This window comes from Hippoglossus stenolepis, chromosome 18 (assembly GCF_022539355.2).
Source record: "Hippoglossus stenolepis isolate QCI-W04-F060 chromosome 18, HSTE1.2, whole genome shotgun sequence".
NCBI classification, from domain to species: Eukaryota; Metazoa; Chordata; class Actinopteri; order Pleuronectiformes; family Pleuronectidae; genus Hippoglossus; species Hippoglossus stenolepis.
Window position 1 is genome coordinate 10,763,570 of NC_061500.1, and position 18,228 is coordinate 10,781,797.

The 18,228-nt window shown below is 42.9% G+C and overlaps 1 protein-coding gene across 1 annotated transcript in view; it reads left to right on the top strand.

Annotated features, from left to right (window-relative positions):
• pappaa (pregnancy-associated plasma protein A, pappalysin 1a) overlaps positions 1–18,228 on the top strand; it is a 92,897-nt gene that overhangs the window by 23,990 nt on the left and 50,679 nt on the right. Inside the window, exons 7-10 of the mRNA XM_047344455.1 lie at positions 1,313–1,814; positions 10,330–10,458; positions 10,597–10,688; positions 13,354–13,550. Of these exons, the coding sequence (XP_047200411.1) occupies positions 1,313–1,814; positions 10,330–10,458; positions 10,597–10,688; positions 13,354–13,550 (920 nt within the window). The remainder of the gene's footprint in view (positions 1–1,312; positions 1,815–10,329; positions 10,459–10,596; positions 10,689–13,353; positions 13,551–18,228) is intronic.

Genomic DNA, 18,228 nt, shown 5'->3' on the forward strand with positions numbered 1-18,228 from the left:
TCTTAAATCTCCGACCGCATCGGCAACAGCGCCAGAGCAGGAGTATGGGCCCATCATAACAGCTGACATTACAAAATATTTTCAGTGGCTACGGCAGCTTTTCCTTGCAAACTCAATGAAAACGTACCCGTAAAGCCAGCACTACATGAGCTGAGCAAGAAAAAAAAAAGCCAAGCTCTTGGAGTATCTCGGTTCATTCTCTCCCAGCCTCCCCTCTCCCCGTCGTTCTCTCTGCCCCCTTTTTTCTCTCTTTTTCTTTATTTCACCTCCACTCTGGCCACACACACACTTACAGTACAATAATAAATGTGTTGAGATAATGTGGCTTGGAAACCATATTCAGTCCTCACTTGATTAAACACTGGAATTTTGCATGGTGCCCAGAAATGAGGTTAGCAAATGGCTTCGTTGGTTGCCAGCTTGGAAATGCACAAAAGGAAATTGAGGGAGAACATAGTGTCTGCCTCTCGCTGGCTTCTAAAAGTGCTTGATGAATGTTAGTGTACGTCACTTGGGATAATGCGAGTTAGCTGTGTGTGGACTCCAAATATGGCTGGAGTGTGACTGTTAGAGGTTGTAATGACTGGCTGAAGTGAGAACCCTGCGCTGGGCCCCTCTCAGAAGGTACACACCTCAGCTCTGCCTTTCCTCTGCACATGGACTCACAATGAACTCTCAGTTTCACCTCTACCTTAATGCCGCAAGAAATGTAGATGCATTAAAATGACCATCGATGCAAATTCCTCTTGTCAGCACTCATAAAAACAGGACTTTTCTGCATCGCTTGTATTCATCATTAACTATGTCTTTATGTAATTTAACATTCGTTCCTGTATGTGTAGGAAATTAGACTGCTGACTCTCCATATTGTGTCTGATTTCTATTTCGTGTCGTGCTGTTGTATCGCCAAGGAGGTGACGCTAACACCCTGGTCTGTTTGTTTGTTTGTTTGTTTGTAAGCAAAATTATGCAGAAACTTGGTGGAACCCTTAAATTTTGATGCAGATCTGGATCAGGAGGCAGATCCAGCAATTACTTTTCACTTTCTTTGATATTGCATGATCGGCTTTTTCAAGATTTTCACTATTCTCCCAGGGAATTATTCATGGATCTTGATTTTTTTTTTAAATCAGGCAGATTCCTCTAACTGGTATCTATGAGAGTGTGAAATTTGATGCAGCTTGATTGACCTGAAGGAGACTGCTGGGCCATGTGACTCTACTGAGTGCCATTCTTGTTTGAAGTGTCTTTGTTGTGATTGCACGTTGTGTGTGTGTGACACTGTGTATCCTTTTGTGATTATATCCCACAGGCCCTCCAGATGTGGAGCAGGCTTGTGAGCCAAGTGTGCGCACCTGGAGCCCCAATGCAGGGATCGAGCAAGGCGTCGTCGGCCTGTCAGAGTGCCCTCTCCAGGGCTGCATGCTTCAGCTGGAGTTCCCTTACCCGCTGGTGCCAGACTCTCTCACCGTGTGGGTCACCTTCTTCAGCCCTGATGAAACGGCACTGCCAGCCATCCACAACACCTTGCTGTTGACCGTCAGCGGGAACAACATTTCATTGGGCCCCAGCAACGTCTTCTGCGACTCCCCGCTGACGTTGAAGCTGGACATCGAGGAAGAGGTGTATGGGGTACAGTTTTTCACCATGGAGCAGCATCTAGAGATTGATGCCACCCTCTTGGCATCCAAGCCAAACTGCATACTTTGTAGACATTGCCAACCGCTGCGCTACCGCCTGCTGCGCCAGCCGCCCTTCACCCACGCACCACATGGTCTGATGCTGAATGAACCTACCCGCCGATTTACAGACAGGTGAGTGATGCGGTAGGTGAACGTCAGTCATGACTTACTGACGGTGTCAGCAGCATGCATACAACTCACCAAGTTCTTCCCGATATTTCTGTCAACTGTAAGTCTGTTCTTTGTCAATTTTTCTGAACATTCGCCCCCCCAGCATAGAAAGGAGGCCAATGCAATGGTTCGGACATGCTTTGGCTTGAAACAATAGTTTTTACCCAGTTTATTTTAGTCATCTAAAATTGCTGAGCGGTTACCTCTTAGCTTCCTGCTTTCGTGTGATGTAATTAGGGGTTTTAGACACACCAGTTAGTAGGTGTTTATTTATCCGTGGAAACTATCCACAAAAATATGTTTTTGTAATATCAGATATCCTTTTCAATACCCCTAGGAGCACTCGCAGGCCTCCACTGCTTCTGCAGTTTCAAATCTGCTGCCCAACATTTGTTTCCTATGTCACAGGTCAATCGTTGCTCACATTTGTTTTTTCCCATGTTCCATGAAGCAAGGGCAAACAGATGGCTTGTTGAAGGTATTATCTGCACACTGTGGTGAGAGTTTAGTGCTTTGCTTTCATGGAATGTGCTGACTCGATAAAGATTGTGCTATACATGGCACTGCTGCGTGTTATGCCATCTCACTATCGTGCTGTCAGCGAGGTTCACATGAGAAGGAAAGTGCTTGATAAGAGGCGAAAGGGTGAGTATGCATGTTATGCAAGATGGAGTGATGATACTTAAGTTCCATAAAGTGTCTGTACACAACTTCTTGGTTGAATGACAGTGTCTGTGGAAAGCTGTCTGCAGTGGGGATGTATTTATTTGGGGGTTTTGGCACACTTCAGTGATTACTGATGTACTGTAGGTAGTTTTACTGCTGTGGTATATTTCACTAGCTGTGGTTGCATTCCAGTGGTGGTGGTCAGTGGCACTGGCTGCCTATTTTCTGTTGTGAGAGCATATGGGATCTTGTCTCTGTTGGATGGTCAGAGGAGTTTTATAGCAAGGATGTGTGTTCCAGCCATCAACTCTTTAACGGATTCAAATAAAGAATAAGTGTACAAAAACATATATAGCAGTATTTTTCATTTACAACAGTTTTGGGAGAGAAAAAACATTAAATTGTGCAGTTTCAAAAGCCGAAGGAAGAAGTTAAACCATACAACTGAGATAGAACATTAATGAGATTGTGTGCACTTTTTGTGAAGTGTTTTGAGTTACTCTTGATTATTGATCAATGCTTGGATACTGGCTATATATTGAGTTAGCTTTGGGCTCTGTTTGTATATCATAGCAAGCTAATGATTATTTCCATTATTGGTTGATCTGCCCGTTGATTTCTCTCTGTCTTTGTCAAAAATAAGGGAAAATGGATGTCATGATTTGAAGATTTGAAGAACGAAGAGTCAGACATGTGCTAGATGTTATATTCTTTGATGTGACTTTGATGAGGCATTATAGCCTCAGGCTAAGATAATGCTTCATCACACCCACTGTCTCACAAACAAACATAGCCTTTGACATGGTGAAATGAAGAGCAAAGTTCACCCAGATGTTTTGGCATGCCACAAATCCAATGTTAAGTGCTTTGTTTGATGGTGGAGGTCCAGCTGCTGAAGTGCTTTTGTTGACCACACAGTATGATGCTTCTTCTTGCAGCCTGTTCCCATTGGGCTGAATAGAATGATGAAGGTGTCGATGAGGGGGGTAAATGACCTCCCACTGTCAGGCCACTGGCCTTCACCTAAACAGGGGCATGCCAAGTCAAGATGAACAGCTGACATCTTGGCTCCATCCATGGATGGTGGTTTGTTTGGAATGGCTCAGGGCTGGGAGGTCAGGGTGACAGAGTAAATTATGGCAGGGAGTAAAAAGGGTGACGTGAAGAGGAGACGCTGGGGTGGAAGGTTGGACTAGTTGGGGGTAAATCATTGCGAGGGTCGAGGGGCAATAGGTGAGGTGGAGAACATTAAGGGGTTGAGAAAGTATGAAGGGAGAAGGTTGGAAGGTTGGGGTAGTTTGATCCCCTCCCGCTGAGGCACCCGAGCCCATGGGCTAATCCTCTTCCTGGGGTGGGTTTCAGAGCTGTCATTCAGTCAAAGGCTATCTCAGGGCTGACCTGAAAAGACATCTCAGCCAACACAGAAAGAGGGCAGCTCCCCCAGCATCAATACTACCCCACACCCCCTCTGTTATTGGACTCTGCGCTGGTTCTTCCTCATTATACCCTCCATCGATCCCCTCAGCTTCTCCATTGACAAGTCTGCTGCTGCTTGAGAACACAGTCAAACTTAACATACTTTTCAAAATAAGGTACAAGTTTTGCTTATTTATATATTTTTTATGTTTCACACTTCACACTAACCCTAACCCTAAAAATGTGTGTCTTTCAGGCTAACTGAACAAAACAACTATGTAATAATAATAACAATAAATTCTAGCCTCTCAATGTAGTTGTAGGTTACATCGTACAAAGTAGTTATTTGAGCTAACCTTGGTTTAATGCTTTGCTGTTACAATGCAGGGTCATTGGCAATGTCAATAGTATTAAACCGTATTAATTCTAAATATGATATTAGTAGTTTAACTTTAAGTGCCATTAAAAAATCTACATTTTAAATTAAGTATTGAGGTTTTGGCATCCCTTTTTATTTCCCCATAAAGTTTCATTTCCTCTCATCGGCTACTGATTTAACTTCTTTTCGGTAATTTCTTTTTTCTTCAGACCAACTTGTCCCTGGCATCATACACCTCTGCTTCTTTATATGAAATGAGTCCTGTGTAATCTTCCCAATTTGAACCATATTCATGACATCCCGACAGAATGGATGTTTTATATATTTATGTAACGTAACATAACATAGAGGCCTTCATATAGCCTTCTTTAAATGCACTTGCTTGTAGATCTAAACTTCTATTTTGTAGGTGTAAAACCGATAGCAGCGAAACCTCAAATGCTTGTCAGCTGCCTCCCTGACAAAAGGAGCATTGCACTGTTTGTTGTTCTTGCAGGCTCAATCTAAGAGTTTTCCCCAACTTTCTGAAATTTATCTGCTTTTCTCATCTGGGATTGCTCAGCCAAGAACAACAAGCAGCTACAGAACGGAAACACATCCATATGCATGCTCACACATAAGCCTAGTGCACACACGAGTGAAGGCAGGAACACACACACACACACAGATGAGCACCGACGCACAGTAACGCTCTTCTTGGTCTCAGTAGCACATACTTTCGCACATGTTTCCATGTGTAATCACCTGGTACTATCAAAACACCTTTGAAAGGCATATTACGGTGCCTTGTGGCTGGCTTTGAGCGCGAGCCAAGATGAAACCTTGATTCCTACAGGGGTCTTGAGTAGAATGTCTGATTCCACAAAGATGCACCAATTATGAAATATTATCACGTGACACCTTGTCTGTGACTGGTAGGAGTTCCATATCAGAACAGTTGTATAGCTTATAAAATCAGTCACAGATGAAAGTGTGGTTTTATGAATTCTGGGTGTCTGGCACAAGTCATGTGTATCACTGGATCGTATCCATCACATACACTTGTGTCTCAAACCATTGTACCACATCAAAAGTTTGTACCACATCAAATGAGACGGAAAGAAGATGCAGGTTATCAATTATTTTTCGCAAATATTCTGTACATTAATGTCCCTGCCATTCAAAACGTTGTTCTTACACTGTATATCCAGCAAACCCAGCCCTAAGGGACAGAGAATTCCTGCAATACTTCTGCACCACTTTTTCATTCTCTCGCTCTTTCATTCTTCCCCGCTGCCAACAGCAGCCGAACGCAGCATGGCTGTTAGCAGTGAGGTCAGGAGAAATCAAGCATGCACCTAATTGGGACCAGGTTGAAAGCCACATTTAAACAGTTGTTATCACGCTATGAGAAGTAGCACTGTTGACCCTATAGAACCAAAGGTCCATTATGACACCCAGGTAGCAGCAGAGCTGTCAGGGTTAGGGTTAGGGGTTTAGGCTTAACCCCAACCCTCTTCCATAATCTAATCATCTTGTAGTTGTTAAGCAACGTTTGATGGAGGAATGCCTACCTTTGTGTTTGCTCTGTGTTGGTTAAGCGCATGGGAAAGACTGTGGTCTGGTTTAATACAAAATGAGTTCACAGTGTCTTCACAACACAACATGTTTATTTACATTCAAACAAAACCATAATCTTTCCTTAAGCTTAACCAAAGTGCTTTTGTTGCCCAAACCCAACCACAGTCAGGGCCATGGATGTGAATCCCGCTGTCTGGCAGCAGAGACAGCTGTGCCCGCCGTGACCCTCACTACTCCGCTGCCAATCATAAATGTTGCACTTTATACAACTAACAAAAAAACATACAAGAAAAAAAAAGTTTCCTCTGAATGTAACCAAGGCAGCAATTATGCTGCCACCACAACATAATTAGGAAAACATTTTAGTTTTGTATGAATGAGACAGGGTTGACGAGGGTTGCCGTGCTGTTGGACCAAACAGGTAGGGTTCAGCAATTGTTGCTTTTAACTAAAAGAATGACCCTGAAATGTAGAGAAAAATTACATAAAGCTTTAACAGCTTCGTTCTAGAGAAAGGTGTTGGGTCCGGTTAAATAAAACGTTTGCAGTATAGGCTGCTGTTGGCACTACTGACTGGTTTGCAGTTCTGAGCCCCCGGGTAGACTTCCAAAAGAAAATCAGCGTTGACTGTGGACGCAAACCGCAGCCTGTGGTCTGGGAGATCGTGGTTGTGCGCTCAGTCATCCACCTCGACTTCCTCCCGAAGACTTTCTGTGGCAGGACACCAACATCATGCTACTTCCACCTTTGGTGCTGAAAGAGGGCTGTCATTATTCTTATGGGACAACAAGACATCGCTTTTCTGGTAAATCTTACGAGACATTTAGGTGTCTTTGGTGTCTAACTTGCTGAAGCAACTTCCCGTCAGATGAATCAACTGGGGAGCACTATCTTCATTCTCACTATAATTGCAGGATACCTGTGGAAGATGCATGGAACAAACCTCAGCATTTTGAGGAACAAATCACTGTTACCTCATCATACTTTCCACAGAAGCCCCTATAGATATATCTACAACTTCTCTTTACCATATTTTGGAAATCACCATTTAGCCATGCATTTTCTCATCTGTTCCTCGTTTGGTTTTTTTCTCTCTATGTATTTTTCCAGTTCTCTACATCCCCTTATCTCCTAATCACTCGGATCTAGCCACTTGTCTCTTTCTTCTTGCTTGTTCTTGCATGACCATGTCTCTCAGTGTGGCCTGATCATTCTGTGCAATTACTTTTCCGTGCATTGGATTACCTGAAGCATCATAGCCAGAAATTCTCATTATCCACTAAAAGCAAATTCTCGTACTTCCTTGCTGCAAAGCAGTATCCGTTTCTCTCTTCTTTCCGTCCATTGTGTGTGTTTGCTCTCCTCAAAGATAAAGTCTCCCACAGCTTGACTTTTCCAGGGGCTAAACTAATTCAATTAGAGGGGGCATGTTTGAGTGTAACCTGGAGTTGCACCAGCGCAGGCCCACATTGCAGAATAGGACATACTGTAGAATAAAAGAGAGTCTGTCAGGTCAAACATTCTGTGTTGATGATAATGACGCCAACATAAATATCTCATCCTAGGCACGAATTTTGCTGTGGGGAAATTCATTTTGTTACTCGATCTTTAGGTTCATCGGTTTTTATACTTGGGACGGCACAGCTAACTTGAACTTGGCCCGCTGTCGTCTGCTGGGAATGTGATGGACAAACACAGGAGAAAATGGAGAAATGAAGATGAGGGGGAAAAAAAAACAAAAGCCATGTCCCACAGTCAGCAGTGTCCTGGAGAAATCTATCTTTTCTGGTGTTAATCTTCCATTTGTGTGTCTTTCTTTGACATGGATAATGAATGCAAAAGCTTATAAACTCACATGTACACCTTTTATTCTCATATATTTGTACATGGGTATGCAGAATACCCGCTTCTTTCTTTAAACATGTCTTTTTCTCGTTGTTGTATTCAACCAAAAATGCTTCACTGGTTGCTTTGTCTTCGAGCTCATCAAAGGTTATGGCTTCCCTGAACATCACTGCAAGACTTCCTTGGTTTGATTGCTGACTTAAGCTTTGGCCTTGGGTGAAACCATTGTGGTACCAGAGCAATGTTTGCTGCTGGTGCTGCATTGCACTCACACTGGGGATTATATGGCAGCAGTTGGAATAGTGGTTTATGCCTGTGTACCCTTGTTTAAGTTTGAAGGCCATAGTTGGCAGCCTGTGTGGTACGAACAACAACGGTATTATGTGGGTATGTGTGTGCTGGCATGTACTGTATGTGTACATGTGTGTGTGTGTGTGTGTAAGTTGCTTTGTGTGGCGGGCACATGAATCCACATGTACCCTGGTATGTGAGCAGCACAGTATCCTTGCATGGTTGTCACTGCCTTTATTGCAGAGGGCATTCCATAATAAGGTCTATGGTACTTGATGGTCCACATGAAATGATCTATGGCGAACCTATTGCCGCTATTTACCCTCATTTACTTGCTCATTTTCTCTATAATGCCGACTGCGATCATTTTTGGAATCGTTAAAGTGCATTTATTCGTTCTTGCTGCTATTCTTTGATTCCAGCCCGTGTTTCAAATTGCGAAAGAATTGCAAGGACTTTGTTGTCAATAACTGTTTGTTTCTTAAGGGTTTTGCGCTCGATCTATCAAAGTTAAATATTGTTCCAGCTTGAGAAAACATCGTAAAAGAACATCGCGGCTACAGCCATAAAAATATTACACAGTATAATGTGTTCCTGTCAATTATAGATAAGGGAGCCAATTGGATTCCCTTTTGTAATCTCACATAGTTATCAGCTCTCAGTCAAACAAACGGGAGTTGGAACCAGAATAGTACATTTAAAACAATATACCACAAAAAACATAAAAGAGACTTAAGTTTTATGTCTCACAAACATAACACACAAGTTAGAATGTAACGAAATAATCTTGTTCTCTACACGACACACACACACACACACACACACACACACACACACACACACACACACTTCTAAACTTCTATTTCAGTGAGGACATTCATTGGAAACACATTCCCTAGCCCCATACCCTAAGCTTAACTATTACGACTATGTGCCTATCCCTGAGGGGGTCTTGTAGAAAAAGTGCTGTATGAATGTGTGTGTGAATGGGTAAATGGCAAAAACTGCACTGTAAAGCGTTTTAAATGGTCATCAAAACTAGAAAAGCGCAATAGAAATACAGAGCATTTAACCCAATGTTAACCCTAAACCTAATAGCAAGACTTAACCCTTGAACAGACCATTGAAAGTCGGACGTTTGGCCAAAATATCTTCATCCCGAAGGTTTTAGGCTCAAAATGGTCCTCACAAAGAGAACAAGTACACACACACAAACACACGATGTTGGGCCCAAAACTCTGAAAGCCAAAAAAAAGGAACCATGAACGAGAAACCATGACCATAAGTGACCAATCAAAACTTCAAGTGGGAAACCAAAAGTATAAGCAAAAGGAGAAAAAAAAAATCAAAAAGGAAAGAAAACTGTCAACAAGTTGCAAATGAGGGTGCTGATGGGAAAAATCTATTATCTGAGATATGAATACATAGTTAAACCTTCAAATTCTTTGTTTGCCTTTACATGTTTGGTTTGGAAATATAGGAAATGATCGAGATTCATAAAACCAAGCAACACATTTTGATACTTGATACTTATTTGATTACATCAGAGGATTATTGATTATGAGTCTAAAAAGACCGACGCTCTGTCAGTCACTTGATCAGTGAATAACAGGATCAAGTAAACCTAGTTTAGTTAAAACAGGGATAGAATCTATCAGAGCTCTATAAATACATGTAAAGGCAAAACCTGATCAGAGAGAAAAAGTAACTTTCATGCTATAAAATAAAAAATAGCAGCACCCTCACTTGCACCAATGTTGTTTCTCAGTAAACAGCTTTCTTTCCTTGAGTTTTGTTTCGTTGCTTTGCTTATGGTTTCTCATTTACAGCTTTGATTTTTTTGGGGGGGTTTTATGGTTTTGGTTTTCTCATTTATGTTTTTTTTTTTCCTTTCAGACTTTTTTTTTCAGACTTCCTTATCATGGTGACTCAAGAAACCATCATGGCGACATAACACCGGCAAAGTGAGTAGCCCCCGCCCCAATATTTCTCCTGTCCGTTGTCTTTTCATGATGGTTCCTTGATTCGCTATGATAAGGAAACAAAACTGGACCCAACGTGGGTAAACTCAGCGACGTCAGCACAGGATACGTAGACGAGTACTGAGACAGATATTTGTATCTGCGTTGGATATAGTTCAGTTACTACAAGATTTCTACAACACAACAAACCGCCCTTTCTCCACAGGCTTGCTCCAAGTGTATTTCTCGGAGTGCGATCTATTCTTTAGCGCTGATTCTTTTTCAGTCATTTCTTCAAGGCTTCACGTAATTCCACAATACTTGAATTTAGTCTTATTTTGTATTTTCCTCTGTGCAGGGACGTGCTGCCCCATGTTGCGTACACCTACCAAGTCCAAACCATCTCCAGCCGGAGTGAGAGTGAGCCCTCCCCACCTTTGGTGCACGTACTGGGATCGCCGTACTGCGGAGATGGACGGATCCAGAGGTGACAAGCATCTTCACACACACACGATCTAGACATGTACTAAAATGCATGAAAATAGTGTATTTAATTGGATATTTACAGTGTCAGTTGGTCAGTGTGTGTGTGAGTTTTTCTAAGTACTGCTCCCTGCTGTTATAGTTCCAAAGGAGAGGAATGTGATGACATGAACTCGATGAATGGGGATGGCTGCTCCACTCTGTGCAAGAAAGAGCCCTTCTTCAACTGCGTTGGTAAGTCCAATATGGATGAGGATGATTTCCCTCAGGTCGAATGCTTGTCGACTGTTGAAGGCTGATGTGAAAACTGTTGAGCTGCTCTGAGAAAAAGTTAATTTAAATCAAATAAAATCAAATAACAATGCTATGATGTGGATAAAACAACTTAGGGACGCTCAAAAGTCCAGGAAAACATGAGAGCCTACAGTCTTAAATATGTCGAAACTGGTAACTGTAAGATAACATATGCCATATTTAGTTTAATAGTGTTTATTAATAAGGTTCTATATATATTCTACTGGTCTTAAGTGATATTTTAAATGACATGTACATGATACCTGCAACATCTATCAAGTTCAGATTTGACAAACAGCTTCTTACATAACATTTCAGGTCTGTTTTCGTCTGTGCCACGGTTTTGTTGTCGCGTTTTGGATTTGACTGGTTCTGTTTTCTGCATTCCTTCATGAAATGGATCTGCACAGTTTCTGATGAGACCCACAGGCTCACAAGTTTGTGAATGAACAGATCTGACATCTGGGCAGCTTTCATCCGAGTCCCCCTCGCCTTTCTCAAAAGCCAACAGAATAAGAATTCCATTAGATATCATAATCACTTTGACCTGTGTTTAAAAAAAAATTAAAAAAAACGAAAACAAGAAAAAAATCTGGAAATCATTATTTTTTACAAGGCTGAATGATCTTACTCTACACAGTTGAGTGGCTGGCATCTCCTCCGTTGTTTTGTTTTATGAATAGATGGATGGTTTCCTGTCCAGTTCTCCTGCTGCCTGACAATCATTTTACCCCCTGTTGTGATTGTGTGTGCGTGCGCGCGTGTGTGTGTTTGTGCATGTACAGTACATGCATGCATGCACACACATATGTGAGCCTCTGTGAAGTGGCCACTTAATCCCTGTCAGATTGCTGGATGACTGCATTGGCTGTGCTGTTTTTCCACCAACTGCAGTGCTCAGGGAGGTGTGTGTAAGTGTGTGTAAGTGTGTGTGTGTGTGCCTGACACCGTCTGACATAGTTGTAGTTTTGCGCAGAAATCGGACACTATAATGACGGGACCTTCTGTCCATCTGTCTGTATTTGTGAGAGAGGGCCTGCTTGTCAGCGTGCTGGATAGTGAAATAGAGAGCTGGATGGAGAATTGACACTAAGTATACAACAGGGCCAGCGTGCTACAGTTTGGATGAGCTTTAATAGGCTATTCACACGATTGAGCCGAATTATATCTGGAATTAATGAATTCGACAAGTTATTTTCACATGACCCCACCTGGCCTTACAATCCCACTGGCTATGTCTGTAGGGCTCCGAGCCACAGTAAACACAGGTGCAGATAAAGCATAAAGGAAATGTAATATGATTTTCTTAAGCCATATTCACATTTTCCTTCTGTCACTGGAGTAATAGTTTTGGATCGTTTTATTTCTTTGCCCTGTTTGAACATTTTTAAAATGGTTGTAGGCAAAGGTGCTTTTATGAGATACATAAACAACCAAAAGAGGTATAGGATATTTTGTCATCTCTTTTTTCCCCCCTTTCTATTTTCATCTTTGCTCAACTCATCACTCGTTCTGTCTCCAACCGTAGTGCTTTTTTTTTGTTTTTTGCTCTTGCACTCAATCACCTTTCCACTTTTTTCCGTTATCTGTTTATTCTATCCCCTGTCCAGATTCAAACGCTTCAGCAACAGCCTTCCTCCTTTTCCATCCTTTCCCTCCTCTTCTCCCTTCAGCTCACACTCGAGCTCCTCTTTACTCCTGCAGCTTCTCCGGAGCCACTGTTTGAGCTTCCTCCCGTCTCGGCCTCGCCGCCTCCCCTTCTCCTTCTTTGCCTCTGTTCCCGCTGAGTGAGTGGCGGGAGCGTATTCTGTATGCCCCCTCAGTAGCCCCTCGTTTCACCATTGCCAGAGCACAGAACTGACTTGAGTTTTTGGCCGTGCTGGGGAGGGCTGGAATTTCGAGGAGGAGGCCCCGGCCAACTTGGCACAGAATGCCGCCTTTCCCCCTAACTGGAACCCCACCGGCTGACACTGCTTTAGCTGAGAGCTGAGGCCCAGGCAACCTCCCTGCTCCGCTCCCCTCTCCTCCAGTCCATAAGCTTCCAGCTCCAGACCTTAACTCCGGGTGGGATGTCTGGAAAAATTACTGCTGTATCTTTCTTTACCTCTTGACTTTGTCTGCCCCCCCTCTCTGTGTTTGTCTCTTTCGCACTTGTTTTATCGCTCTCTCTTTCTGCTCCTTTCTTCCCGACTACGAACGTATTCTCTCATCTCTGTTTGTAGATCCTCACAAACCCAAGAATTTATCCTCCTTTTTTCTTTTCCATGCACCTTCTATCCTGTACCTCCCTTGCTTGTTTTTATCTGCTGCTCTCACGCTTGACCTTCCAAAACAACAGAGATAAGGTCAGGAATTGTATCCCAAAGGATCAGGGGGTATGAATGTCCTATAAAAAAGGATTAGGGAAGGGAAGAGGGTGAGGAGGAAAGGTTCGTAAAAACCTACTTGTTTTGCGTTGTACGAAAACATGCTGGACATGAAAAAGTAGAGTGTTAGTGAAACATCTGACCGGCAGACATTAGCCGTACTCAGTCCTGACTTTACATAAAAAGTCACAAAAGCACAGATAGGTATTTATTTTAAGCTTTTCTCTTTTCACCTGCAGAGGAGCCGAGCAAGTGCTACTACTATGATGGTGATGGGGTGTGTGAGGACTTTGAGCGAGAGACTGGCGTAAGAGACTGTGGCCTCTACACCCCCAGTGGCTTCATGGACCAGTGGGCCTCCAATGTCGAAGTTTCCCATGAGGAGAAGCCTTACTGCTCCGGCGAGGTGGCTGCTGGATACCCTGCTGTCACTAAGGTAAGGCCTTTTTCATATACGAACTCCATAAAACGCACGAATAAAATTGGGTCCTGGTTTGCTTTTGGCATATGAAGAAAGCAGCAGGAGATTGTCCGGGTCAGTTGCTGTCACAACTACAGGAACATGTATGGAAATGGGGTGAGGAGTGGCGTTCTGGTAGGACACGCATGGGGGCAATCACGACTTGCTGCGGAAATCACGTGTTTTTTGTTTACAGTACATCGACACCGGCGTCAGCCCTTGTCGCAGACATTTTACTGCTGTATTGGGGTTAAATTTAGACATTTTCCGGGCATGTTACGAGGGGGCAGGCAGGAAAAGTTCCACGAAATGTAAGGAACTGACTCAGACATTTGCATTCTCAAATACAGCCCCTCCAGGAAAAGTCAAAAGTTTAGTTTCGTAGATAGAAACAATAAAACCAAATACAGTCGTGTATTCTTCTCTATTTCTTCGATGATTTGGTGCCCTTTCTCTCTCACCATTAACATTTTGCACATCATAATGAGGACAATGAATCTCAGCCATTGCGAGACACATCAAAGAAACTTATTTTGCTGGTTTTACCAGTGAAATAAGTTCAGAGACCATGCAAGACATTTAATTAGATGTCTCCCAGGGTGGGTGCAGAAATGTGCTGCTCTCATTAATGTAATGCTTATTGAAGACAAGAGAAGAAGCCATTGATTCCACCTAAGCCCGGTGGATGCATTGATCTGTTGCTGTCACCTCGCAGAAAGGGGCTGATTACCCAAAACATTAGGGTGAGACTTACACACACACGCACACGCACACGCACACAACACACACACACACACACACACAAAGCCTCGGACAAACCGTGCATTAGGCTGAATCCTATTTAATCCCCTCTCTGTGATATGGACGGTCAAAGCTAAGGCATGTTGTTGAAGTATACTATCTCCTTTAAAGCCACTATTTATGATACCACTTTGTTATTGTCCAGTCTCTTGACAGCTTTCAGGATATTTGCGATTAAAACCAAATGTTGAAAAAAAATATGCGGCACTATCTTACTTTGATGTGAGGAGTGACATCACTATCCATTGTTAAATTTTATGATCATAAATATTTTAACCCTACAAAAGAGAGACATTTTCTTGGAACTTTACTGACAGAGCTCTCTCCGTGTGTGATATTGGAACTAAAGCTCGTTCCTTCTGCTGATGATGCATTTTACAAGGCCACTGACCTGGTTATTCTCGAACAGCTGCGTTCAGGTGCCTTGCTCGAGAACACTTTGGCAATAGATTTAGGCAAAGCCAGGGAGGAGATTAACCACCACCGTTTAATGCATTTTAAAATTTACAGTATATTTATAGCACCACTTCTGTTTGAGCCAAAAAAAAGGTTACGTGATCCAACAACATTGCAGATGTTTGAGACACCAGTGGAACACATCCATGTAACCATAAAGAAAGGAATTCTGCTGTGAAGGACACATTATTCCTTCAAGAAAAAAACTTTTTTATTGCGGAGAACACACTGTTCCTCAAGGGTCAAGCCTGATGAGATCACATCGTTACAAGGCCACTGGATCGTACACTCTGTGGACACACAAGTGCATGTGTGGAAAATATGCAAACGCGGGTTAACAAAACACAGAAGCATTGTCTGTCTTTCTGTCTGCTTCTCAGTCTCCTTTTCATTCCCTGTCACTTTCTCACACGTTCTGTCTCCTATCCAGGAAATTGTGATTTCTGAAGCTTGTAGGTGCGTTTGGACAATAAAAATGTCCTCACATGCCTTTCTCTCACCAACATCAGTGCATCACTGAGAGTAACGTGCTACAGCAGCATCAAATACCATCTCATAAACTCAAGGTCCTAGAAGGTTCCAGCTCACACACACACACACACACACACACACACACACACACACACACACACACACACACACACACACACACACACACACACACACACACACACACACACACACACACACAATAATATCTTGCTCTCAGACACAAAAGCACACACAATGGTACACACAGAGATAACATAATGTGGCTGCAAATGAACTGAGTTGAGAGCCTCGTTTGTTGCTTCTAAGCAGTTGTGCAGTTGCGTGCGTGTGGCTATGGCGACTGTCCTGGAGGCTCTTACCACAGATGAAGGATGTGAGGGTTGGTTCTGGAGATGAAGACCAGGCCAGCAGACTTGTCTTCGTTCATGGATCCAGTTTAACTGTGGCCACTTTAGAACAACATATAAAACACCACAGTGGCTGAACACTAACAAAATATGAAGTTATACAAGATGTTACCTACTTCGATGGAGCTTTCAGGGATGTCTAGCCATTAGCTATTTAAATTCTGACAGTTTGTCTGACAGTTTGTCTTGATGGCAACCAGTCATTTCTTCGGCATCTGGACTTCATTCTCTATCTTGACTTCTCCGTCAGTTTGTGGGCGGTTGTTTACATAGCAGGTTTTGTGTTCCTCCGTGACTTTGAAGATTCATAGATGGAAAGGGATGAGAAAGGCCTTTAGGCATCTGACGTGATAACAACCGAGAGATCCGAAGCCGAAGCCTGTGATCTCATACTCACTTATGATGGTACACTCTTGATCTATGATCTTTATTGAGATTTTGATGCAATTTTTTCGCAGCAGCGTTGTCTGCCAAAAGCACTGCGGCTTTGCTGACACAGACTCACATATTGCCCTTGACAGGAAGTTAGAAAACTGTTGGGGTAGTAAATTGCTTGGCAAATCTGAGATGACTGTCATCAATATTAAAATGGCGAGGACTGAGCGATGGCGCCTGCAGGTGGGCTGCGGGGCTTAGTTTCTGTATTCAAGGGAGACAACACTGAATATGTTACTTGTTACGCCATCATTTCTTGTTGGGTGGCTGGCACATACAGTGTATTCATAAAATATTCAGACCCCTTCACCGTTTCACATGTTTTTATATTGGAGCCTTATGCTAAAGTCGTTTAAACTCACTCCCCCTCATGTCACAACCTTATAAACCATAAAGACAGGATAGAAATAGACCGAAAAAAATGAAATACCACATTGCCATAATTAAGCTGAACCTTTACTCAGTACGAGGTTGCAGCACCTTTGGCAGCACTTTGAGCCTCAAGTCTTCTTGCGTATCACAACCCAAGCTCTGCACACCTGGATTTTGAGATTTTCTGCCATTCTTCTCCGCAGATCCTCTGAAGCTCTGTCAGATTGGATTGAGACCAGTGGATCAAACAGAGGACAGACGTTTTCGGGTCTCTCCTGTGATGTTTGATTGGGTTCACGTCAGGTCTCTGGCTGGGCCCCTCAACGACATTCACAGAGTTTTCCCTGAGCCTCTGCTGCATTGTCTTGGATGTCTGATTGGGGGTCATTGTCCCGTTGGAAGGTGAACCGTCATTCCAGTCTGAGATCTTGAGTACTTTGGACCAGGTTTTTGTTAAAGATGTCTTTGTACTTCTTATTCTTCTCACAACCTTGACCAATCTCTGTGTCCCTGCGACTAAAAAACACCCCCATTGCATGATGCTGCCACCACACTCACACGCAGGTGATGAATGGTGGCTGGGTTCCTCCAGACTAGACTTGATATATTCTTGAGGCCAGAAAGTTAAATCTTGGTTTCATCAAACTAAAGATTCATAGTCTGAGAGTTATGTGCTTTTTCGCATACTGCAATTAGCCTTTCATGTCTGTCCATCCAGCTATAAACTCCAGAACAGCGGTGTGCTGCCATCAGGTTCTTGGTCTGTTACCACGACACTTCTCCCCTTATTTCTGAGGCTGGTCGGGCAGTCAACTCTGAGAGGTTTCATGGTTGTTTCACACTTCTTCAATTTAAGAATTATTGAGGCCACAGTGGCTCTTGGGAACCGTCGAAGTAGCAGAATTTCTCTGCTTCCCCAGATACTGTCTCTGAGCTGAACAGGTATGGCTTGGTTTTTGCTCTGGTAAGCATTGTGAGCTGAGAGAGGTTATATATACGGGTGTGTGCCTTTTCAAATCATGTCCAATCAATTGACTTTAGTGCAGGTGGACTCCAGTGTAGAAGCATCTCAAAGATGATCAGATCATCAATTTACATTTTAAAGTTCTTTGCTAGAATGGTGACTGGTTGAGCACTAGTATTCATTCCGCAATAGGTAACATTTGTGTCCTTCTCTTGCTTGTTTATGTGCTGGTGTGTGTATGCTCGTGCAACAAAGAGATAAATAAGGGGAAAGCTGAAGACCTGAATGAGGTTATAAGTGCAAATGGAATTTCCAAAGAAAACCAATATTATCTTAGCAAGGTGTTGGGCCCACTGCAAACCACCAGAACAAGTTAATTTCTCCAAATCTCTGGATCTCTACTGGAGGTACAGGCACCACTCTCCCCAAAAGGCTTTCCCTCATTTCTCAAGTCTGAGATTACATAAAAATAAGAGCCACAGATACATTTTTTAAGAAGTGGAGGTAAGATAAAGAACTACTCCAACAGACTTTGCTGTATTACCATGTTGTCAACCCCTTGGAAAAACTTGCTATGCAAATGACTCTGAGCTATTTGTAGTAATCAGTTTTATCAGGAAGCAACAGCACATAGTTCCATCTTGCTAAAAGTTCCCTTCTCCCTTTCCATGTTCCAACTCTACAGGTCTTTGGTAGAGTTGGACTGGAGATGTGCCTCCCTGATACA